Source organism: Pundamilia nyererei, unplaced genomic scaffold (genome assembly GCF_000239375.1).
Source record: "Pundamilia nyererei isolate P.nyererei 1_Seehausen unplaced genomic scaffold, PunNye1.0 scaffold00084, whole genome shotgun sequence".
In the NCBI taxonomy this organism is placed as follows: Eukaryota; Metazoa; Chordata; class Actinopteri; order Cichliformes; family Cichlidae; genus Pundamilia; species Pundamilia nyererei.
In genome coordinates this window covers 2,603,721-2,630,210 of record NW_005187485.1, presented here as the reverse complement: position 1 = coordinate 2,630,210, position 26,490 = coordinate 2,603,721, and the positions used below count along the sequence as shown (strand labels likewise).

The following is a 26,490-nucleotide window of genomic DNA, read 5'->3' as shown; positions in this document are numbered from 1 at the left end:
TGAATATTGTATGAGGCGCTATTGGTGGAAGTCTGCCCTGAGAAAGAACATATGGTATACAATAACATGGCAAGCTTAGTTGTGCCAGTATATAGTAATAATAACTTGAGTTTAGGTAGAAGTCAGTGAGTGTTGTGGTGTTTAAGTCATGAAGTGTAATAAAAGAGGTGATGAAACATGTATCAAACATATTTAATTCATTAGTTTCGTTGACAAGGCTGCCTCATCCAACTATGAGTCATCTAGTAGCAAAGGGCTGTCAGCTAACATCAGAGGGTGTTACTGAAACAGCATGCCGCTTGTGGTCAGCAGTGTTATTGCTTTGATTTGTGTAATACTCACTGCTGGTGAACAAGCACCTGGTTGACACGCATCTCATCTCTGCCTGTTTCAGCTTACATACAGTACAAAGAACAATTAAAATCACTATGCTGGAACATTTTAAGACAGGTTTTCACACTGTGTGCCATCATTACTTTTTAAATCTCTGTCTGAAGTGGGAATTTCAAATATTTTACACTTGCATATCATTACCATCAAACACTATGACAGTTAAAGACAGTTTTGTTTTTACATGTCTCTCGTATTTGGTCAGTATCAGCTATTGGAAGTGTATTTTTGTTATTATGTATTACTATGAGAGGACATGGAGGAGAGAGCCGCAGTACTTCAAGTGTCCTGTAGATGGTGACATCAAGCCAGAACATTTCTTGAAGCATATAAAGTCTGATGAAGAACCTTGGAGGCTTTTCGTGTTTTTGTAATCCTAAAGTTGGACAAAAAACACCTTTTCCTTTTCCTGAGCGAACAGCTTTATGAAATCATCAGTCTGCTGTCAGAAAAAACGATATATGTGTTTGCACATTGCTGCAGTGCTTCTCCTGTTTTGAAACTAGAGCACTTCATTGAGCTTTAATACAGAATATTCTGAGAATATTCATGAATATTTCATGCCAACATGATCTTAAACTTCACATACTCTGAATTACCCTCAGTAGTGCACCTGTCATAAACGAAATAAATTAAAGATTAAAACTATTAAAGCTAATATTGAGTCCTGGATAAATAAATGGGAAGAATAACACTTCTAAACATATAATATGTGATTATGTATAATGCGTTATTTTATTAGGTGGCTGTCTGTCTTAATTTGCGTATATATTTTTAGTTTTTGTGTCTGGTTTGAAAGAGAGATCTCAGACTTAATGAGACGAATATATTATTATCTTATTATTATTATTATTATCATTATAAAAATAAGACACAGTCACCTTTATTAATCACAAAAAAGGTAAATTGTAAAAAATGTAATCTTTGAGTAGAGTAAAGTGCAAACTTAAAACATTTCATCGTGTATTTTATTTTTTTATGTCACTTTCAAATTTTGCGATAACGTTTGTTGTTCTGCTTTTAATTAATATCTAATTAATTTTATTTTAATTGTTAAAAGATTTTTCAAGGCAATTATTTCATGATTCAGGCTTTGAGGGGTTAAAAAGATAAAGTAAGATAAGCTTTATTGTTACTGAAACACAAGCATACATAAAACTGCAAGCTTGTTAATGCAGGGCCTTGTTCTTACAGGCTGTCTTTATATACAGTCTATGCTCCAGACTTCCTCTGCTTTGCCTGCGCGCCTCCCAGCGTGGGCGCGCAGAAAGGGGCGGGGCCGCGCGGAGTCAGCGCAGGCAGGGATGAGAAACTTGTCCCGGATATTTACCTACTTTACCTGGCTCCTCCGACAGGCCCCGTTCCGAGGTTTTCTCCGCGCACACTCCTGAGGGATATGACCCGTCTCTGAAGCGGCACCACTGAGGTAGTAAAGCCTTTTTTAATGTCCTTTAAACCTTTCTCTTCCCAGAAAACACGAACTTGGCCGGGCTTTAGCGAGGACTGCGGTGGTTGGAGGAAAGTTTGCCAGTACTGTGCGTTCCTCCTGTTGGGTGTAGCAGCAGAGAAACTTTAGGCTGTCAACAGGTTCCTTGTTCGCGCTGTGGTACAAAGTACAGCGAGGTCACGACAGAGTTTATTATCGACAGGCTGAGACAGACGGAGCTCAGAAATGCGGGCCTAATACACTGAGACAGGCCCTGTTTGTTAGTGATTTATCAGGTAAAGCAGCACAAACCGGGTTGTTTGAACTTTATCGTCTAAGTTTATCCACAGTACACGTTTGTAACTTGTGTGCTGGTAACGTTATAGCATAAGTATGCCTTATTACCACAATAAAATAGGCTAATTCGTCCCCAGTTCCCTCGTTGGTACGATTGAGCCACAACATATGAGTAATAGGTACAAGATGCAAAGGACGCAGTGAAGCCACAGTCGCCACATGATGATGAATTTGCCTTTAAATCTAACATTTACTTGTTAATTCATCAGAGGTCTGCCTGTGAGCGGGTTGTTATGGAAAACCAGTCATCAGATTGACATCAGCTCTGCTCTAATATATTCAGAGTGTGTCACTGTGTTCAAACATTAACTCAGACATTGTGTGTTCTTTCAGAAACAGGCCTGCCAGATCCAGTAATCGGTTCACCTGGAAATTGAGGACTGCACACATGTAAGTATGTACATACATACACATGCAATGCTTGCACATGGAACGCAGTGTCAGAGTTGTTTTTACCTTTGAGCGTGCGTGCACACAGACATGTATGATACATGGATGCATACATGTGTGCATTTGTAGTGCATGTTTTTGTGTTCATGCATTCCTTCTCTGGTTGGTCTGGGATCAGTGTAGCACTGTCGATGGGGCGTGTTCAACTCTGAAAATGTTTAACATTCTTATCATTCAGCTGCCTGTGAAAGGCGGGGAGATGCAGAGAGAGAGCAGCAGGGAGAGGGAAGGGACATGTTCAGACCCAGGCCAAATAATAAGGGATTACACAAACCATGCACACATACACTTACAGTCACTCCTTCACATTCACAGTGCATTACTCACTGCAGTCTGATGCTCCATCAGGCACATATATTACTCACCACACAGTGTCATCCAGAAGGGAGGTGCTTTCTGTGCAAGACAACAGGCTGGAAACCTCTGACACTTTTGTGTGGTTGTGTGTGATTGTGTGTTTCCAGGTCCCCTCTCGGTGACAGGCTGAGGGCAGGGCGTTTGTCTTGAGAGGGAGGCAGAGTTACCCTGGTAACAGACATGCCAAAACCGGACCTGCTCTGCCTGGTTCAGCTGCTGGACGGCACTATCGAGACCTTCAGAGTCAGTGTGCGTAAGACACACACACACACACACACACACGCAAACACACCCATAAACACACAGACACATGTCCTTTCTGAGCAGATTACATGTTACTTCTCTCTGCCCGTGCACTCTATTAATGATTGTTGCGTCACACGTGATGAAGTGGCAGACTATTCTTTCCTGTTCCCATTGATCCACATCTCTCACTCAACAATGCGACGTTGGTTCGAAGGGCATGCTCATCTCCTTCTAGTGATCGCCACACTTGAAGCCTTTAACGCTGTCGGCGTATCACATTGGCCTCTGATGGCAGTATACACACTGACAGGCGTGATACTGCCTTCCAGGACAGGCTCTGTGCAGCATTTTTATGTGAACAATGGGAGAACAGTGAGAGTGCTGTGGTCATAAAGAGCATCCAATTCCAACTCTCCATTACTGTCTTTATTTGGCTCCTGTGCTGCTTCTGTTTGGATAAGGTTCGCCGACTTTCACTGAAGCATTTCTAAGGGAGGCAGAGGCGGTTTAAACTGATCATCACCTGGATTTTGTGTCCAGATAGTGTGCATTGCTACAAAAGAATAACACACCTTGTTTGCCGCAGTTTCTAGTAAACAAGGTCCTCTGGTGATGTGAATATGCTTCCTGTAACAGAAAGCGGGAAGAAAAAGAGAGAAGGAAATGCAGATGAGCTGTAGGGTTGTCCCTCAGAGGGATTCATAAATCAGTGAACAGCTCAAAGTACAGAATGTTGTGCTGCTGATGGGCTTTCTGAAGTCCCTGGATGTGTATATTATAAACATTATCTGATTTACTAATACATGCCAAGACACTCCACAGCAGGGGTCTGCACATGGTGTGCTAAGTCACGTTGGTGTTCAGTAAAAAAAAAGAAAAGCATCATAAAAAAGAAAGAAAAATGTCTGCAGACACATTTTGGGCTGTGGTTGCGGAGCTCAAAATGTCATGAGCTGTGGCGACACAGGCTATGACAGGTGCTGGGTGTGACACCTGACATCTGGCCCATATGTGGCAGACCTGTGGCTGAGCTGTGGCAGTCATATGCCTCAGTCAAATCTGTTCGTCAGTGTGAAATGTAGCCTAAAGAAAAGTCAGATGTGGGCTGTGTATGAGCCAAGAAGACAGCGCTTTCTGGGTTATGGCTTCAGCTGGACCGGGGGTGACAGAGTAATTTTCTCGAGAAGGGAGTGTTGTAAAACAAAGATGTGTTCTGAGGAAAGGTGGATCTAAACCAAAACCATTGTTAGAATTTGTTGAAGTGCCTAATATGGTGAGAAATAAGCATGTGGAGCTTGCTGCAAAGCAAAACTTAATAGATCAAGATGATTAATAGTGCCTTTGCCTGATAAGATCAATGGCATGCCTAATATTGTGTTAGCCCCACTTTTTGCTGTACAAAGAGCCCTGAGCTACTGAGACATGGACTCCACTAGGCTCCCTGTAGGTGTGCTGTGGTTTCCAGCACCAAGATGTTAGCAACAAATTCTTTAAGTCCTGTAAGCTGTGAGGTGGAGCCTCTATGGATCGAGTTTTTCCAGCACATCCCACAGATGCTTGATTGGATTGAGATCTGGGGAATTTAGAGGTCAAGTCATCACCTCAAACTCGTTGTTGTGCTCCTCAAACCATTCCTAAACCATTTTTGCTTTGTGGCAGGGCGCATTATTATTATTATTATTGAAAGAGGCATCAGTGTTTACTGTTTCCATGAAAGGGTATATGGGTCTGTGGCAGTGGTTATGTAGGTAATATGTGTCAAAGTAGCATCCACATAACATAACATTGCCCAAAGCATCACACTGTCTCCCCGGTGTTGCTTTCTTCCTATAGTGCATCCTGGTGCCAGGAGTTCACCAGGTAAGTGACGCATATACACCGGACCACGTGATATAAAATAAGATACGATTAATGAGACCAGACCACCTTCTTCCATGTTGTTCTATGGTCCAGTTATGATGCTTGCATTGTTGGTGCCTTCAGTGATGGATGGGGGTCAGCATGGACACCATTACTATGTGTATTCTGACACCTTTCTATCAGAACCACCATGAACGTTTCTGGTAATTTTAACTACAGTAGCTCGTCTGTTGGATCAGACCTCCCGGGCCAGCCTTCGATCCCCACACCCATCACTGAGCCTTGGCACCCAACACCCCCGTCGCTGGTTCACCACTTGGTTCCTTCCTTGGTTCACTGCAGACCGGGAGCACCCAACAAGAGCTGCAGTTTTGGAGATGCTCTGACCAGTCGTTCAGCCATCACAATCTGGACCTTGTCAAACTCGCTCAAATGCCAACGTTTGGCTATTATTTCTGCTTCTAACACATGAACAGCGTGTTTACCTGCTCGCAAATAAATCCCACCCACTAACATGTGCACTGATGAAGAGATAATCAGTGTTATTCTCTTCGCCTGTCAGCCGTGATAATGTTATGCCTGATCGGTGTATTTTGGTGTACAGATAAGCAACCGGAAAGTTTGGCTGGTTGTGATGCTGTTTGTTGTTGTTTCCATCTTTCAGAAGCAGGATGAAGGCGTGGTTCTGTTGGACCTAGTATGCGACCACCTGCGCCTGCAGGAGAGGCAGCTCTTCAGTCTGCAGATCAGAGAATCCAGCACAGCCATTGCCTCTATCACAGCCAACGCACACTCTCCAGTGAGCTCACTGTTCCTCTGCTGCACATTGCAACTGAGATTGTAATGTACTGCACATGCTGATTGCTGTTTAGTTGATGATAACCACGGGGCATGCTTACATAAATGGTTTTATTTAGCCCCAGTTAGCCATTATACTTAATGAATGCCTTTCTTACAGAGATGGTTGGAGCCCGAGAAGCCCTTGAAGAAGCAGATAAAAGGTATCTCAGTTGTTTTGCCTGCAGAGAATTAACTGTCTTCAGCTGGAATTATGTTTCTAGCCATTTTAAATATAATTTAAATGCTTAGATAAAGAGAGAGTCTAATAGAAAAGAGGAACAGTTTAAGATTGAGGTGAACTTGTGCCCATGGATGTGTTCCACTTTTGATAAGCTGCTATTTCTCTGCAGGCCTCGTGTCCCCCTTTTATCTGAACTTTAGAGTACGATTCTTCATCTCTGATCCCAACTCTCTGCAGGATGAACAGACAAGGTTAGTACGTGACGCTTATCATAGATGGCTTTCTCATTTTTTCGACTGGGTTTTAGTAGTTTGGCTTACTCTTAAGTTGTGATGATTAGTTAATACTTTTATAATCACTGGGATTCAAAGATATGTGATAAACACAACACAAAAGAAGGAATGTAGTGTAGTTGCTAAGAAAACCTGCCAGACAGAGAACATTATATTTATACCAAGAGCAGGATAGGTAGCTAGCAGTGGCTCCCTGGTTTGGTCCTGGGAAGAGATGCAGATCCCTTTGGGGGTTGCGTCAGGAAGGGCATCCGGTGTAAAAAATCTGCCAAGTCAAGCATGCTGAGCTACCTGCTGTGGCGACCCCCTTGTGAATAAGGGAAAGTAGTTTCAGCAGGATAATAGCGAGTGGGAAAATGAGAAAACCTCCCACTGCCTGAGCATTACAACAATGTACCTTAGCCTCTCAGAAACTAAAGGAAAAACCCTTTTTTGAGCTGTTACATCTTAAATGCACACTTAAGTATTTGCTTTTTTTGTGTTATATTGTCATTACAGTATTATACAGTGTTACTGAATAACAGAGATTTTCTTTGCATCTTGCAGGCCTACTCCTAGGCCAAATAACTAGTTTCATGTGAAGCAGTGGCTCCTCCAAATGATGACTGCACGAGACGAAGAGTCTTGCTGTATTCTAGCAGCTCTGTGACACTTTGAACTAAATGTTATCGCTGACGGCGCTTATGTGCTCTGTTCGGCGTGGAGCGCTGGATAGAAAAGGGACCAGTTCATCAAAAATTGTTAGGATTGATCCTGAAGGCAACACGAATGTCTGAAAGTCGATTTTCAGTAGCCTCAGCAGTTATTGAAATATTCAAAACAAAATCTGCAACACCAGATGATCCAAAATAACAGATATTTGATGGTTATTTTCTGTGTAAAACGTGTGCTGCCATTCCCATTTGATCCTCAGTGAGAGATTTTACAGCGTAAGCGAAAAACCTGGAACAGTCGGGGGTATTTGTGTGTGAGAAAATCTTTGTTGAAATATTTTAGTGTGACTGGACCTTCTGACTCGTAGCCAGTAAGGCTAGCCTGCTGACATATTTAGCAGTAGCAATAGGTCAAACCGCTTCAAAGGGTTTTCTGTAGGCTACAGAACAAAGGTGTGGGTTGTTAAAAGTTCCTCTTGTCCTGTTCCTCCAGGCACCTGTACTTCCTCCAGATCAGGAGTGACATTAGAGAAGGACGGTTAGTAACAGAAAATCAAATTCAAGTATCCTCTCCCTTGTGCACAGCTTATGTTTAGTGTAATCATCGAATATGATTGCAGGTTGCAGTGCCCACTGAGCGCAGCTGTAGTGCTGGCTTCTTATGCTGTGCAGTGTAAGTCTCACGATCTCTTCCTAGAAAAAACCCAAATGATTAATGGCTCAATAATAACCTTGTGAGTAATTATTCCTGTGAGGATGCTCTCGATCCTCTCAATTAGCAGCTCTTACAGTACACCAGATGTCAGGATACACGGATGTGTGCTGCTGGTTATGTTGTTCTGTGTGGATGGATGCTCAGTGTCTCTTTCCACCATCTGCAGCGGAAATGGGAGATCATTGTCCGTCCTGGCTCCCTGGTTACCTCTCAAAATGGCACTTCATCCCTGAACAGGATGAAGACTTCCTATCTAAAGTGGAGGATCTGCATCCACAACACAAGTAATTAAGACAGTTCACTACATCTAGCCGCCACTGAAATAATAAAAATGGCTGCTTTGTTGTGCAGTTAGTTGCTGTTGTTATATGTGACTGCATGTTCTCAGAGGGCTTAAGAAGAGCGATGCAGAGCTCTGTTTTCTCAACACAGCACGGACGCTAGAGTTGTATGGAGTGGAGCTGCATGCTGCCACGGTACTGTGACTAAACTTTTAACATCTTGTGTCATGGTTTGACTTCTACTTCTTCTTTTTAGATTTGATTGTTTTTGTCTTTTTCCTCATCTTCTCTTTCCCAGGACACCAACAATGCCCCTCTCATGGTGGGTTTGGCTTCAAGTGGTGTTGCAATATTTTGTAATATGATTTGCTCCAGTTTCTTCCCGTGGTGAGTGATGGTCCTGCTTATCTTATTTTAATCAAGCTTTTAATTTGGAGTACTATTACAACCTAATGCTGCAGCTTTTATTTTGTTCTTGTGTTTGTTTGTTGTTTTGCTATGTCAATCCAGGTATTTTTGCATTCCCAAAATTTGTTGAGTCAACCCTCGTTTCTTTATATGTTGCTAAGAAAATGTAACGTGTGAAACATGTTCAAACCTAAAAAAAAAAAAAAGCCAGTATTTGGTACAGCCACCTTTATTCTTCATCACAGAACTCTGTTGGGCAGCTTCCTTGTAGTCTTCAGCAATAGTTCTCCAGGCTTCTTGAAGGGCATTCAAAGCTCTTCTATGGATGTTGACTTCCTTTTGTTCCGTTCGCTGTCAGCATGATCCCACACTGCTTCAATAATGTTGAAGGTCCTGGTTCTGGGGAGGCCAATCCACAACTCACTGTCATGCTGAAAAATGAAGCTGTGGCCAATCAGACCCTTTCCACATCATATTGCATGGTGATCAAAGTTGGATTGTATTTTTCTGTGTTCATAATTCCTTCAATTTCAACAAGATCTTCAACAACACTGGCTGAATTTCCCAAACCATGACAGAGCTTTACAAATGTCTGCAGACACCCACTGACGTACCTCTCCTCCATATACAGGGAGTGCAGAATTATTAGGCAAGTTGTATTTTTGAGGAATAATTTTATTATTGAACAACAACCATGTTCTCAATGAACCCAAAAAACTCATTAATATCGAAGCTGAATGTTTTTGGAAGTAGTTTTTAGTTTGTTTTTAGTTTTAGCTATTTTAGGGGGATATCTGTGTGTGCAGGTGACTATTACTGTGCATAATTATTAGGCAACTTAACAAAAAACAAATATATACCCATTTCAACTATTTTTACCAGTGAAACCAATATAACATCTCCACATTCACAAATATACATTTCTGACATTCAAAAACAAAACAAAAACAAATCAGCGACCAATATAGCCACCTTTCTTTGCAAGGACACTCAAAAGCCTGCCATCCATGGGTTCTGTCAGTGTTTTGATCTGTTCACCATCAACATTGCGTGCAGCAGCAACCACAGCCTCCCAGACACTGTTCAGAGAGGTGTACTGTTTTCCCTCCTTGTAAATCTCACATTTGATGATGGACCACAGGTTCTCAATGGGGTTCAGATCAGGTGAACAAGGAGGCCATGTCATTAGTTTTTCTTCTTTTATACCCTTTCTTGCCAGCCACGCTGTGGAGTACTTGGACGCGTGTGATGGAGCATTGTCCTGCATGAAAATCATGTTTTTCTTGAAGGATGCAGACATCTTCCTGTACCACTGCTTGAAGAAGGTGTCTTCCAGAAACTGGCAGTAGGACTGGGAGTTGAGCTTGACTCCATCCTAAACCCGAAAAGGCCCCACAAGCTCATCTTTGATGATACCAGCCCAAACCAGTACTCCACCTCCACCTTGCTGGCGTCTGAGTCGGACTGGAGCTCTCTGCCCTTTACCAATCCAGCCACGGGCCCATCCATCTGGCCCATCAAGACTCACTCTCATTTCATCAGTCCATAAAACCTTAGAAAAACCAGTCTTGAGATATTTCTTGGCCCAGTCTTGACGTTTCAGCTTGTGTGTCTTGTTCAGTGGTGGTCGTCTTTCAGCCTTTCTTACCTTGGCCATGTCTCTGAGTATTGCACACCTTGTGCTTTTGGGCACTCCAGTGATGTTGCAGCTCTGAAATATGGCCAAACTGGTGGCAAGTGGCATCTTGGCAGCTGCACGCTTGACTTTTCTCAGTTCATGGGCAGTTATTTTGCGCTTTGGTTTTTCCACACGCTTCTTGCGACCCTGTTGACTATTTTGAATGAAACGCTTGATTGTTCGATGATCACGCTTCAGAAGCTTTGCAATTTTGAGACTGCTGCATCCCTCTGCAAGATATCTCACTATTTTTGACTTTTCTGAGCCTGTCAAGTCCTTCTTTTGACCCGTTTTGCCAAAGGAAAGGACGTTGCCTAATAATTATGCACACCTGATATAGGGTGTTGATGTCATTAGACCACACCCCTTCTCATTACAGAGATGCACATCACCTAATATGCTTAATTGGTAGTAGGCTTTCGAGCCTATACAGCTTGGAGTAAGACAACATGCATGAAGAGGATGATGTGGACAAAATACTCATTTGCCTAATAATTCTGCACTCCCTGTATACTGATGATGATTTGAACCAAAATCTTCCTACTTTGATTCATGACAATACAAGACCTGTTGCCACTGATTTTCACCCTAGTTTGTCGTACCTCAGCCTTTTCCTCCTGCTTCGATTTTTTACAAATGGATTGTCTGCCACCCTTCCACTGTGGCCATTTCTGATGAGGCTTCAGTGAACAGTAAGTTGATGAAATGAAGGGTCAGATGTATGTCTCTGGATGTTTTTCTTGTTTCGTAAGGACATGACTTGAAAATAGGTTTCATCTGCTGCAGTTTTTCAGACCTGTCATTTCTTCTTTTCTAATCCACCTGTCCAGTTTCCTCAACAATTTTAGGCACACAATGTACACTACACCAAGATATGTCAAGTTTTCAGCTAATATGTCTTTGGGAAACAATTTTTTTTTGGTGCAAAAATACTATTTTATGCCTGTCAAACTTTATCTTTTTCATTTTTCATAGATCCGACTAATAAAAATTGGAACAATTCACATGTTTTTGCAACAGCCTGCTAGTAACAAAGAGCCTAAAGATATCACGTAAACTGGTTCTTTGTTAATTTGGCTGTTATGATGAAATGATCATCACATAACAGATGATTCACATATGATTCATAGTTCACTGTTAAGTGGCTTAACAGATAAAAAAACATTGTACCAAAAATGGTCAGGTACAAGAACACGAATGAAACTAAGTGAAAAAGCAGCCAATGCCCAAAGATGTTTACAAAGCCTGGAGAACTATTGCTCAAGAGCACTTTGAAAATTACGACAAAGTCTGGCTGCTTGGAGGTGTCATCCTAGATAGTTCACTTTCCTATAAATCTCACATCAATAATCTCACCCGTTCTGCCTACTTCCATCTACGTAACATTAACAGATTGCTTCCTTCTCTTTCCATCCAGTCTACATCCATTCTTGTCCACAGTCTTGTTACCTCCCGTATTGACTACTGCAATTCTCTTCTGCATGGTCTCCCCCAAAAATCCCTCCATAAGCTTCAACTGGTTCAGAACTCTGCTGCTTGCATTATCACCAGAACCCCCTCCTACCAGCACATCACCCCTGTTCTTCAGGAACTTCACTGGCTCCCTGTGAAATTCCGGATAATTTTCAAACTTCTACTGCTCACCTTCAAGGCCATTCATAACCTCGCTCCTCCTTACCTTTCTGACCTGTGAACCACCACCTCTTCTGCCCGTTCGCTTCATTCTTCTTCTTCTATCCAGCTTGCTGTATCTTCCTTCCGCCTCACCACCATGGGGAGCAGAGCTTTCAGCTGCTCTGCTCCCAGGCTGTGGAACTCTCTGCCCCCAGAAATAAGAAACATTGGTTCTCTCCCACAGTTTAAATCCCAACTCAAAACTCATCTGTTCAAATCTGCATATTCACTGTGAATCCACTGTTTGTTAATTTTATCTTGTGCTTTTATTTTATTGCTCCTATTCTGCCATTGTTTTACTAAGTGTTTTATCCTATTGTGAAGTGTCCTTGGGTGACTTGAAAGGCGCTCATAAATAAAAATTTATTATTATTATTATTATTATTATTAAGTAAAGTTGTTGTTTTTTTAAACGTGTGGTGGCTCAAGACTTTTGCACAGAACTGTATATGTTATGTTTGCTGTTTGGTGTTTTGATCTTGTCATGTGGCACTTTTTGGGTCTTATGTTTCTATGAAAGCTCATCTCTTTCTGTCTCTCTCTATGATTTTTCTCGTGATTCATCACCTTTCGACCAATCCCGTCCTTTTGTTTCCACGCAGGGGGAACATCATCAAGATTTCTTTTAAGAGGAAACGCTTTGATATACATCTGAAACAAAAGCACGTGAGTTCCCCTTTCAGTATTCCTTATTAATAGTTTGGAAATCTGCCCTCAGCAAACTCTTGCTCTTAATTACACTACACTCTTGGCTGGCATATCTGTTTTCTCTGTGGCACATGGAGATTTATGATTTATTTTTATTCTCCGTTGTGTGCACAGACGCACAGAAATATGGCATTGATTTTAATTTCCATAATTTTGGCACATTTTTCTGCATTTCTCTGCTTGACAGCTAATAAATCATTCAGAAAATATGGCGATAGAAGATTTTATTGCCAGTTAAAACTACAACCTGAGCAGCATAAGTTGATGTGACCTTGAATGCTACAGTTTGCAGTATAAAGACCAAGTTAGAGCCTAAACTGTGCATGTTGCAGGGAGAAACCCAGGACTGTGAGATGTCTCTGCTTCTGCCCTGCCCCAAGACCTGTAAGAACTTGTGGCGATCCTGCGTGGACCATCACTGCTTCTTTTCCTCTAACCGCTCTCCCAGGAGCTCCAGGCTGAAAAACACCACACTTCAGTCCTACAGAAAGCTGATCACACAGCACCTAGGCCTGGGCAACAGTAAACCTGAAAGGTGAGGCCTTGGACATCCATGCAATACTTATTCACAGGAAGGCAAAGAAATTTTAAGTTGATTTGTCATTTCTGTCTTCGACTGCAGTGGGCCAGTCTGCCAGCGAGTGGTCGGGGGGATGGTGTGGAACCCAGTCCTGAGGAGGTCGCTGTCATCGGAGCACCTGGAGACCAAGAGTCTGCCCTCCAGATCGCCCCCGAGCACCCCCAACTGGTACAGTCACCAGCACTAAGTTTTCCGCTGCGCTTCATATTAAACCTTTCTTCATTCCTCTTGTGCCATTTCCTGTAATGTGATTTTAAAAAAGTGACCGCTCTCTCCTGTCTGCGGCAGGCGAAGTCCTCGAGTTCGCCACGGCATCCGTAAACCTCGCCCGTCCTCGATGGAGCTGACCACTGACCTGAAAGACATGTCAGAGGGGGAAGATGTCTTCTACACATACCGGGCGTCTGTGAGCAGCTCCAAGACCAGTGAGGGGCAGGGTTCACCTCAGCAGTTAGTATCTCTTATAACAGAAACGCTGTCTAATAAAACAGACCTGCATCAGTAGGAATGTGTCAAAGCTTTCGGTTCATCCAAACTGTTAAAAAAATTCTGTTTATTTAATGTCTTTCAGCATTTCTGGCGATTATAACCCAGCGACAGATGACATTTCACTGCAAGCCGATGACAGCATAACAGACGAGGATAGCTTACCCCAGTTCAATAAGGTCTGTTATCTTACCATCAGCTCTGTGTGTTTTGGTGTATTTATTCATGTGTGTGTATTCAGTATATGTGTGTTGATTATGAGTTATCATCTATGCAGGGTGCTCCCGGTGACGGTGACTTGATGCTAATATGCATTGCCCCCGATAAGGAGGGCAAGTTTGGCTTTAATGTTAAGGTAGGTCTGTGCTTGTTATTCACGACACACACTCAGAGTTTTATGTTTATTACTGCTGCACTCTTCCTCGGTTTAATTTTCTGATGCCTCCTCCTGTTAGGGTGGCGTTGATCAGAAGATGCCTCTAGCCATATCGCATGTTAAACCCGACTCGCCGGTAAGAAAGCACTCAGATTGCTCCACAAATTTACATGAAAAAACAATGAGACATAAACACGTAATAAAAAATCAGCTTTGGCTTGTGGTTATGTATTTGTAAAGAAATAGAGCACTAATGATGAGCTAATTCATTAGATGAAATCTACATGGGGAATATTCTGGTGCCAACTTCTAAAATGTGTTATTAAGTGACATTTTTAATGATCTTTGTCATACCCAACAGAAAACATAAGGGACCCTGTTATGTTCATTTCTAGTTCCATGTTTCTATCCTGGGAGTTGACAAGTTCTTCTTCCTTGTTATATTGCCTCTTAAGATGACAATATGACAAAATCTGTGCCAAGCATGAAATACTTTGGATACCGAGTGTTACAAGTCATCTCACTCCTGTGTTTTTATCTCATACGGCTACTTTTAAACACACTGACCACGGTCTTTGAAATGCTGGCCATGTTTAATACTAACTGTATAAATATGACAGAAAAATATAAAAATGTAATATTTTAGGGACTAGGTCCGAGCTTATATCTATCGGCCAAGTCAGCCGAGAGATATAATCTCTCCAGCATGTCCTGAGTCTACCCCGAGGCCTCCTCCCGGTGGGACATGCCCGGAACACCTCACCCAGGAGTCATCCTTGTAAGATGCCCGAACCACCTTAACTGGCTCCTTTCGATGTAGAGGAGCAGCGGCTCTACTCTGAGCCCTTCCTGGATGGCTGAACTTCTCACCCTATCTCTAATGGAGAGGCCAGCCACCCAAATGAGGAAGGTCATTTCTGCTACTTGTATCCACAATCTCATTCTTAGGGACGTAGATCGACCTGCAAACTTTTACACTCAGCTTTCTCTCTTCGCCTTGATGGATTAGTGCTGCAACCGCATTTCCCGCTCTCCCGAGATACTTGCACTCCTTTACTTGCGGCAGGAACTCGTCCAGTGGGAGCTGGAGTCCATCACCCGATGAAGCCAACAGAAGCACATCATCCGTAAAAAGCAGAGATGAGATTCTGAGACCACCCGAGTGAAAGTCTTCCACTACTTCGCTACGACTAGAAATTTTGTCCATAAAAATTATGAACAGAATCAAAGGGCAGCCCTGGCGGATCCCATCACACACCGGGATGATGGTATTATGGCACAGAGAACTGCTGCTCCCTGTATATATATTTCTTTCTTTCTTTCTTTTTTTTTTGAATATTTGCTGTAAACGCTAGAGAAGGTTGGGTTGGCTCAGATGAGTAGTTTCTGATATGAGCACACCAGCCTGTCTGGCACCAACAACCGTGGCACGTTTAAAGTCACTTTAAGGATCTTTCTCCCACCTTTCTGATGCTCAGTTTGACCATATCTACATGTCTAAATGCACTGAGTTGCTGCCATTGCGCGCATCTCTTGTGGACAAAATGTATGATAGTAAGAATGTTTTTAAATCACTTCATAAGTCAAAGTTTGCTTACACAACTCTCTGTTGTTTGTAGGCAGATCGAAGCGACCCCAAACTCATGGAAGGAGACCTGGTGGTGCTAATCAATGGTCGAGACATTTCTGAACACACACATGACCAGGTTGTCATGTTCATACGAGCCAGCAGAGAGTCGCACACCAGGCAGCTGACCTTGCTCATCAGACGTAAAGGTTTGTGTGTGTTTGTGTGTCGCTGTCAGACAAAAGTGCTGAGACAGCATGTGATCCAAGTGTGCACTCTGTCCGTCATGTTTCAATGAATATTTATTACAGCCTTGAACTGTCCTTCTAAAACAGGTCCTGGCCGGGGTACACCCCTGCTGCATTCGCTGCCCACCCTCACGCTCAACATCCAACCACAGGAAGAAAAGCCACGCTCACCTGGCCCGTCAGAGCGCCCCCCCACACTGGAGGAATCCATGAGGCAACTAGAGAGGGGGATACAGACAGGCTCACTCTGTTTCCATTTCGAGGTATTTAAGATGCAAATTGGAGCTGAATACTGGATTATTATTTTAAGGTGTACTATGTTCATAGACGTGAATGAATGACAAGCAGGCACATTTGTGTTATTATTTTATTATTTTAAGCAGGATTTAGTTTGTCCCTCTCGGTTATGTGAGGGATCATAACAAGCTTTTAAGTGTTTGTGTTTGAACAGATGCTGGCCATAATCGTCACTTGAATTTGATCCATGAAGATTTAAAGCCAAGACACCGTGATTGGCCTGGAATTTGTAGTTTGTGTTTGTGTATGTTTCTCGGTGTGTTTACGTGCTTGTATTTTCTAGAATTTATACAGGAGGAAGCCCGGTTTGACACTGAGCTGTGCTCGGCTCCCTGAGAACGTGGAGAAGAATCGATATCGGGATATTTTGCCTTGTAAGTGCTCCTGTTTCTTTGTTTATGCCCTGCTGTTGGTCTCATCACAGCCGGGTGCTTCCCCATCCCTCAATTCCTCCCACCACCCACCTCCGTGCTGCCTTTCTAACCTTGATCTGCAAGTTTCTCCTGTGACTCCTCATGAAATTTAATTGGCTGAGCCTGGGGTCTGCTGACAGCTCTGATGTGACCCTCTCACACTGCTGTCCTCCTCTACTTTCAGATGACACTACCAGAGTGGTGCTGCAGGGTAAGGAGGATTATATCAATGCCAGCCACATCACGGTAAATATTACTGATATGAAACTGTGTCTTGTTCATAGATTATATATAAAAAATTGAAATAGCCACTTCCGAGTCTTATTTTTAATTCAAAATTGTGTCTGCACACTTGTTGATTTTATGGATGCAGAAGCGACCGTACAGTACTGTGCCAAACCCCTCATTTCTTTAGATTTTGCTAGGGAAATGGGAAATATGTGCAGTGATTTATTGAAACATGTGAAGCATACATGAAAATACAGTATGTAAGGCAAAAACAGTTCAGTCACGCTTAAAAGTCAATATTTGGATATGACCACCTTTATTCTTCAACACATCCTGACCTCTCTTAGTAAAGATGTCTTGTTATTTCTTTAAGTAGTGTTCAGAAATAGTTCTCCAGACTTCTTGAAAGACATTCACTTTTCAAATGATGGATAAAAATCTGTATGTTCTACCCTATTTTCATTAAGATTCCCAACACTGCTGACTGAAATGCAGCAGTGTTCATGACACATTATGCTCTCACAGTGGCTGGAGACACTGTTGTACATCTCTCCTGACCTCTTCCTGATTTATCACTGTATCAGAACTGTTGCCACTAACTTTCAGTCCAGTCCTTCTGTACTTTGTCATACCTCAGCCTTTTCTCCCTGTTTCCCTCCCTTAAGAATAGGTTCTAGACAGCCAGCCTTCAATGAGACCATTTCTGATGAGGCTTCAGTGAAGAGTAGATAGATCAGCTAAAGGTCCAGATGCATCTCTCAGGCACTGTGTCAGGTCTTGGTGGTTTCTTTCCTGTTTCTGAAAGACATGACTTTCAGATACTGAACATTTACTGAAAATATTTTTTTAGACCTGTCACTTCTATGCTATTTTATGTCTGTCAAACTGCGCTAACTTTAAATGGGAACAAATCATGTGTTTTTGCAACAGGCTGCTAGTAACAAAGGTCTAAATATATCATTTAAAATTGGTTCTGTTTCTGTTATGTGTAGACACAATACTGGTTCATGTTTTGGGTTATGTCTTTTAGATCAGTGCTAAGTGGCTTCACAAAAAAAGTTTTACTCTCAAAGTGGTCCAGGACTGGATTAAAGATGAGTGAAAAAGAAGCCCATGTCCAAACAAAACCTTTGAATGACTTTCAGAAAGTCGGGAAAACAATTGCTCAACCTCAAACCACCTTAAAAATGACAAAACAGTCAGGCTCCTCAGAGGCGGAAATATAAAGAAACTCTATTGGGACATATGGTTGGAGCTCTAAGTTATGAAATTCATGCCTTGTACAGTTTAGCTTAAACTGACTAAAGAGACCAAAAGTACTTTAATGCTGTAAACATGATCATTTAAGGAGGGGGAAGTCTGTGTGGACTGACTCACTCTTTGAGCAAGCCTCAAGTGGCCACTATAGGAATTGCAGGTTGTTTGGCACTTCCACCTTAGCTTCTTTCATTCGTCCACAGACGTTGCTGCTTGGGCTTGTATCTGTTTGATGTTTTAATGTAAACTCATCCACTCTGTGTGTATATGTGTGTGTTTCCTTGTATTTCTCTCAGGTGGCGCCCCCAGTGTCTGGTGTATGTTTACGTTACATTGCAGCTCAGGGTCCACTACCACAGACCTTCACTCACTTTTGGCAGACTGTTTGGGAGCAACAGACACACACCATCATCATGCTTACGACTCTAACAGAGAGGGGACGGGTATACATCATTTTATGCTTTTGAGCTTTTATCCTGTAACAGCCACCGTTGTAAAGGAGTAAAGAGCGAACAGAGAGGGGAAACGCTTGAAATTACACAACTCACAATCAGCGGTGCATTAACATAGTGATTACATGCTGTTTCATGTTTAATTTGTCACATGATTGCTGTAATTGGAAGGTTCCGCGTTGATGTTGGCACACAGAAATGATCTATTTTGCACTGTTGTGAGTAATTACAGTGTTTCGCGGTGTACAGAATAGCTAAATATAAAGTGCGAGCGGGATGCCAATGAGATAAATAATTCGAGGGTGAAGGCGCATCCACGCCAAGGCAGCGAGATATCAAGGTCTTGCTGAATGCACATGTCTCTGTCTCAGCTTGCCTGTTGCTTGGAAACCAGATGTTCTCATTAATTGATCATTTTCCTGATATTCATCAAGTCTCCTGAGTTTCTTTCTACTTGAGGATTGCACAGACGCACACACGCACACATATTGACTCTCAGTTTGCATCCTGCTCCTGATGAACTGCTTTTGTTCCTCAGATTGCCAGGTGGAACATAGCATACTGCTAATATGACTTTGATTTCTTGAGAGCAGAGCGCAGCTGATGTAGTAGCAGTAGTAAACTCTATCCTCATTCATGACTCATGCCAGAAGTAATGCAATTTGTTGGTGATGTCATACACTTTGCAGACCAAGTGCCACCAGTACTGGCCGCATCCGCCTGAAACCAAGGATTATGGGCCCATGCGAGTGAAGTGCCACTCGGAGGAGTGTAACCTGGCGTATGTGACGCGGCAGTTCACCCTGACACACACAGAGGTACAGTAGCAAAAGCAACTGCAGCGGTTAATCGACTAGTTTTTCTTTTCTCTGTCCTCTCAAACTGACTGGCCCTCCCTGAACCTGCTTCTTTTTGGGGGTTCTTCCTGTTAAAAGGGAGTTTTTCCTTCCCGCTTTCACCAACCCCTTGTTCGTAGAAGGGTTACTTTGCTGTTGGAGTTTTCTTCAGCATCCTATGGGCTCTTTATTTTGGAGTATAACTTGTCTCGATTGTCTTGGCACTATGTATGTAAACCTAGATTAAGTTGCAAACACCACATTATATGTATTCTAAGTGTTTTTCTATTTTTAACTCCCTAATTACGTTTTTATTACACAGACAGGAAAACAGAACAAGCTAAAAAACACTACTGCAATGTACGAGAGCAATCCCAAAAGTAAGGTCTCCTATTGTTTTAGAAATACAAACAACCATTTATTTTCCATAATATTTACATCATTTTAAAGCTTGAAGACTTATTTATTTTTCTACATAATTGCCATTTCGGTCGATGCATTTTTGTAGACGTTGTGGCAGTTTTACAATTCCCATGTCATAGCTGCAGTTTCGCCTTCCGGACAAATGTTCTTTCAACTCTGGGAACAGGTGGTAGTCACTGGGTCCGGACTGTCGGGTGGGTGGGTGATGAAGTTCCAACCAAAGTTTTGCAGGAGAGCGACAGTTTGACAGGCAACGTGTGGACGCGCCGTGTCGTGGAGAATGCTGACACCCTTGCTCAGCATTCCTCTTCTCCAGTTCTGAAATGCACTTCTGAGTTTTTCCACTGTTTCACCTGTCAGTGTTTATTGTGGTCCAACAGGCAGGAAGTCAACGATACTGTTCGTATTTCTAAAACAATAGGAGACCTTACTTTTGGGATTGCCCTCGTATTTTGACCCTAGATTGTACATAAGGCTTCCTTTGCCGCCGGCATCCTCAGTTCATTGATAAACAGCAGTTTGTTTTTATCGTTTTCTAGTAAATATTTCTGCTGTAGATCTTAGTTCCATCGTTATCAGTGTCCAGTCATTGTTTGAGGCTTGATGATTTGGATTTATACCAAAAAAAATTTGGAGGCCACTAAAAGTATTTTACAAACCAGTGTTTTTAACCACAGAAGACTGAAAGAGTAATGTGGAACCCATATTGTAGTATTTTACTTAGCAGCAAACAGATGTTTCTCCAGAATAACTTTATTTTGGGACAAAACATGTGTGAGTGATTGGCGTCCAAGTCTCAATACTCCCTCCAACATGGCTCTAACAGCTTGGAAAATTTGGTTCTGATATGTGGGATAGTAAAAAAAAAAAAAAAAAGAAATCTGATATCTCTTGCCAAAAACTCACCACTTCCTTTGAGCCTGTGGATTAGTGTTGTGCACTTAACATTGAATGTCTGTCCTGTATTTTCTATGAATGTCTAACTTGAAACAGTGTCCATTCTCTCAATTATTCTGGTTTAGTAATGATGTAGATAGATAAATATTTACTTGTAGCCACTTGGTGTTATTGCCACAGGCTAATGAGGGAAAAGTCACCAGCATCACTAAAGGGGAAACTTTTGCTGTTTTAGCTTCACGGCATGTGTGGCTGGGGTTTTCCCCCCATAGCTGAAAGGTTTGCTGGACAAAGATTTGAAGGAAAATCATCTCAGCTTGTTTATTTGAAGTTTATGCTTCAAAAACTGTTTAACAAACAACTGTTTTGTAACATAGTTCGGAGTGATGTTTGCAGAGAGTGAAGTTAAAGATAGCAAACACTGAAAACATTGGAAGGTCAGCTTGTTCTTCATTGCGTCATTGCATGGCTGGGTTTTTGTTGTTTTTTTGTGCACAGTTGGGATTCTCAGTCCCTTTCTTTGCTTTTGAGAGGATCAAGTATCAGTAGTAAATTGATTTGCAAAGTGCCAGCATAGTTTCTTAGTCAGTTCTCAGAGCTTGGAAAGAAGGTGGATGACTTCTTTCAGATTTGTGAAATCTAAGAGTTCTGAAAGCAAATGGTAGAGAGTCCCAGGTATTTAAACCCTAATGGGGGTTGTCCCTACTATTAATGATGTGCCTCATCACATGAGCCAAGGTTTAAATAGAGGTATGGGTCAGTACCACAAGAGGTTTCGTGTGAAACCACTACGAGACTCCTTGAAAGGAGAGTAAGAGGCCATGGATGTCCAATGTGAACGACCACCATGGAACCGAGGGGATGGCTTATGACACCAACTGTCAGACGTCTACAACAGTTTTGAGATACCTTCCCAGGCGCCTCGACCCCCACTCACATCTTCCATTAGGTGACTAATAAAAATGTCCAAAAGACAGCTCCCACTCAAAACTTTAAGCCTATGAAACATTTAAACAGGTGAGTTATTTAAACATTTTACTCCGGTACAGTTATCACAAAGGGACAAATTAGCAAAAGAGACTAAAACTGTTTCTGTACCAGGCTGAAGTTGGTCATTTTAACATGGGTTTTTACAGAGATTAACTCACTTTTAGTTGAAGCCTCAAGTGGCTATTCAAGGAACTGCATTTTATCCACAGCAAAGTTCCCACCTGCTCTCGTGTGCACATGGAGCACGGAGAGGCATGACCTCAGTGACCCCACACATGGCTTTTCTCTTTATATGTTGCAGTAGCATGTATCATGCTCGTGCCATATGCCACATAACGGAGCTCACCACAGGGAGCTGCCAAACTTATCTGCAGCCAACATACAAGTCCCTTCCATGTGGGTGGTTTGGTCTGTATGTGTGCGTGGGTGGGTGGGCATGTGCATTAGCGAATACAGACAAATTACATGGCCCCGTTTGTGTCGTTGGGAGCGGGCAGCTGTGCTGACGTGAGGATCCTTGCGAGACGTTTGTTTGCTTGATTGTAATATGGCAGATTATCAGATTAAAGGCTTTCACATCACCTTTCTGGGCGAGCAGGTAAATAAACAGATAATGCTCAAGGAGGCATGAAGTATGAATGCACACACATGCGTACACAGATACTGCTGCGTGGGCCCATCTGTTCCTCTGGCGGAGCGAGTTAATCCCTGCATGGAGTCACAGGAGTCACAGGCCACATGCCCATTATAAACTCTCAGCTCAGCCATTCTCTTCCCTGCCTTCACTTTTTTTCCCTTTAGCTCTGGTCTTCTGTGCTCTCTACTCTCCACCTGTTTTCATCTCTCTGCGTCCCTCCCTCGCTTCCTAATCTCGGTGTCACCTACTGGCCACATGCTTGTTTTGCTCTCTTTTTTTTTTTTTTTTTCCACTGCTCTCTCTGTGGTGTTTTGTTTCCTCTCATACTGAATAATGTCAGAGTATTTGAGCCTGCAGCCCCGTGCCGTCTAATGTGGGCATATTTCCCAAAAGGCTCCATGTTTATCATATTAAATACTGATTATGCAACGCTTTCATTTTCATTTCTCTCATTATCTGTTTGTCATTTGTGTGTTCTGTTTTTTGTACTCGTGTGTTTAGCTGGGAGAGGAACGTGCAGTCACACACCTGCAGTATGTCGCGTGGCCGGACCACGGCGTACCGGACGACCCTTCAGACTTCCTGCTGTTCATCAGCTCGGTCAGGGAGAGGAGGAAAGGTGAAGAGCCACTAATGGTACACTGCAGGTAACACACAAATACACACACACACACAAGGTATACTTAAACTGCCAGCATGCCCTGCACCTTCATCTCCTCTAAACTTAATGCCGTGTTTGTTTTGAATTACATTTGCAGCGCTGGGATCGGGCGGACAGGTGTTCTGATCACCATGGAAACGGCGCTGAGTCAGTTGGACCAGGGTCAGCCAGTGTCCCCACTGGACATTGTCAAAACACTGAGAGATCAACGAGCCATGATGGTTCAGACCACGGTACAGAGACAGAACGAGGATTTGTACTCTGTGATTGTTCTCTGCCTCATTAACCTCCTTATTTTATGATTTTATTATTATGATAATCTGTATCTGAAGAGATTTTCTAGCTGCTTTCTGTTTTTCTGTCTTTTCATTGGCTGTTGGACTGTAGACAGCCTAAAAGGTGTTCACAGTACTTTTAGTCACATTTCCATTCAGTTCATTCTGGAGGAGCTTCTGAAGGTTGAACATACTGTTCTCCTGTAGCTTCTGTATGCTGCACATAGGGCAATATGGCCAAAAATATTTATCATGATATATAATTGAAAATTTGCGATAACGATATAACTGACAATATAATTGACTCTAGACAAAATACTTTACAACTTCACAACTTTATTAGGGCAATAAACCCAATATATTCAATATATTTTCACTTAAACAAGCAGCTGTTTTTATGTGCACGAAAGCTATATAAAATTTTAACAGTGCAAATGCAAATTCCTTGCTGTGACAGTTTAACCAAAAAGCATGTCCAGTGGAAATAGGCCAACATATCCTGAGCATAACCATGTATAATATCCACAAAACTTAAAAAGAGGTTACACACACACAATACGGTGATATTATGTTGAAGCACAGTATGTATCACTCCGCAAGGCTCCTGACTATGGTAGCCGTAATGATCAAACGGTGCAGCTTCGTAGCTTACCAAAGTCGTATTAAAACTAGTGCTGTCAGCGTTAATCTTGTTAAAATGACATTAACGCCATAACCGCGTTAACGCGGATCACCCCTTGCGTTGATGCCGTGCAGCCCCAGGTTTTTTGGCCGCTTGGATGTTCTACCAAAAATTGTGTTTTGGTGGGTATCTGACGGACAAAAACCAAACCAGTTCCACACCACTGAAGTTGGCACCCTTTTTTTACAAACCAATTCTGGTTTATCTGTTACATTCAACGATCAGCTTTCGGCCTTCTCATTCTCCATCGCCACCATGTTTTTTCCGCCATGTGCGTATGAAAACAAAAGCACTGCGCGGCGTTTTACACATATTCTATCGCAATATTTCATTTTCTTATCGATGCCTAACATTACACCGGTATTACCGTGAACAGTATGATATGGCCCAGCCCTAGCTGCACGTGTGTTTACACCTGTGCTGCATCCCTTCTTCAGGCCCTGTGTACTCCTCTGATTCCAGCTCTTATTGATTATACAGATAGCTAAACAAAGCTGTAAGGTAAGGACCCTACAGTGTTACAGAGAAAAGGGAAAAAACTCAACAATCATATGACCCTCTATGAGCAAGCACTTTGGCGATAGTGGGAAGGAAAAACTCCCTTTTAACAGGGACAAACTTCTGGTAGAACCCGGCTCAGGGAGCTGCAGTCATCTCCTGCAACCAGTTGGTGGTCAGAGAGGAAGACGGGACAAATACAAGCTGTGGAAGAGAGCCATAGATTAAAAATCACACTTCCAGGAGGAAGTTCCAAACCTTGATTTCCTCCCCAGAGGGGCCCGGGGTTAATTCAGCGTCTCTTTCTGGTTGCTACATACCTGTAACTCCTTGGCAAGCAGCTGATAGGTGATCGCTAGGATCATCCGAGACACTCCAGTTGGCACATTTCAGCTCAAAAGGACCTGGAGCAGCTGTGCTCCAAGTTAGAGGCATTTAGCTCATTTCTACGTGAGGGTAAAAAATGGGTTCACATTAAACGTGCAGATATTAACTGGAAAATAATATTGAGCTTAGCTAGCTGATTTGGTTTATTAGAACCTTTTCGAATCCTGAAAGAATTAGTTGCATGCTTGAAAGTTTTCTCTTAAACCACCTTGTGCAACTCCACAGGAGATTTTAGAAAGAGAGAGAAGACTTGCTGTTTCCAGAATTGCCCTTTTATATAAGCCCACTGTCACAGATGTGGACATCTGCTGGTTTCTGCCATCTGTAACTCTAATTAAGAACCTTGTGACTGCCATTGTATAATACTGATGGCGGCTTATGAGAAGCTTCGCTAGCACAAGCTGGGGTTGGAAGCCGTGCTCTGTAGCACCTCGGTGGTAGCTGTCGAAGGAGAGGAAAGGTGTTACTCGTTGCTTCAAGCATACTCCTGAGCCTCTGCTGCTACCACTATCACCCTTATTTTGGAAAGGAGAGCCACTCCCTGAGGATTCATCTCTGTGATGTTTTTGTGCTGATGGAGCACTTCCTCAGGTTTCCCCCATATGTTTGTGTATCAGTAATGGAAACATTCAGAGGACGTCCTTTAATGTTGGGAGAGAATGTGGCTGTTATTCTGTGCTTTTTTTGGGGGGGGGGGGGTTCTTAACCACCCAGACAGACTCTTACTGGTAATGCAGTTCTTTGAAAACAGGACGGATATGAATTTCTTACAAATCAATTACACTATCAGGCGTCTCAGTAGCTGTTTGAGAGCTTTTTATCAATCTCACCGCAGCGCTGTTATTTTACTCACAGTGACATTGTTCTCTCGGTTACTCTTCTGATTTCCCTCTAATGTCACACATGTGGGTTTGAGTTTAATATCTCCTTCCTCTGATTCTTCGTCCTGGTACCATCATCATCAGAACTGCAAACTCATTGAACTGTGTCTTTTGCTAATGCGCTCTCTACGTGGAGTTTTTTTTTGGAAAGTTATTATTTTGCCAGTATTATCACATCAGAAACTGCTTTGTTTTCTAGTAACTAATAATATTTTGTGTTTTTATTTGTTGCAGTGTCAGTTCCAGTTTGTGTGTGAAGCCATTCTGCGAGTCTACAAAGAGAAACAGGAGAGAGCTGCAGCACCGTAACCCAAATCAGCGCCAGGACCAGACAACCGCACTTTTCTGCCTCTTTTCATAGCAGACGACTTCCACAGAGAGATCTACAGAGCTAGAAAAAAACAAACAAACAAAAACAGATAAGACTCTTATAGGACAGGAGCACAGACATGGATAATGAGAGTGAACCTAGCTGCACAGCTGTTTCTGATCTGCCTGTCTGTGCAAGAATATGAATCTTACACCTTAGCCGGCCTTAGTTTCTGCTGAAAGTGCATTAAGTTTATAGAGGCTCTGGTCTCCATAGAGACTGATGTAAGACTGACGTGAGCTGCTGCTAATTTCTGAAGAAGAGGCCACTCTGGTTTGGTGCCTCTGCCTATTAAGCTACATGTGCCTTAGACTGATGCTTCTCAGTCAGTGGATCAAACGGAGGGGGGGGAGCAGAAGCTGACTGGGATCATTGTAATCTGTAGTCTGTCCGTGAGTCCAGAGATGAAGATTAAGGCTGACCTTAGATCACTACAGCAGAAAAAGTCATGGTGGTGCAACACGCCAAGTTGAGCACCGTCCATCACTATTAAATTATTAAAGACACACAATAAACACTGATTTATACCCAT

The 26,490-nt window shown here is 42.5% G+C and overlaps 1 protein-coding gene across 2 annotated transcripts; it reads left to right on the top strand.

The window, feature by feature from the left end:
* Positions 1-1,670: 1,670 nt before the first annotated feature.
* ptpn3 (protein tyrosine phosphatase non-receptor type 3) lies at positions 1,671-26,490 on the top strand. Of its 2 annotated transcripts, none has more exons than XM_005738590.1 (27): positions 1,671-1,816; positions 2,507-2,563; positions 3,088-3,229; positions 5,751-5,885; positions 6,045-6,087; positions 6,277-6,358; positions 7,547-7,591; positions 7,674-7,726; positions 7,935-8,052; positions 8,157-8,244; positions 8,348-8,436; positions 12,412-12,475; positions 12,850-13,052; positions 13,140-13,265; positions 13,386-13,547; positions 13,669-13,762; positions 13,861-13,938; positions 14,039-14,095; positions 15,579-15,735; positions 15,862-16,037; positions 16,355-16,445; positions 16,669-16,730; positions 18,266-18,412; positions 19,111-19,239; positions 22,706-22,851; positions 22,963-23,098; positions 25,823-26,490. In XM_005738590.1, exons 3-27 carry the CDS (start codon positions 3,161-3,163, stop codon positions 25,895-25,897), a joined length of 2,625 nt encoding a protein of 874 aa, XP_005738647.1. In that variant the 5' UTR covers positions 1,671-1,816; positions 2,507-2,563; positions 3,088-3,160; the 3' UTR covers positions 25,898-26,490. The 2 variants fall into 2 exon arrangements, with proteins under 2 accessions (XP_005738647.1, XP_005738648.1); XM_005738591.1 differs by having other exon boundaries at positions 2,507-2,567.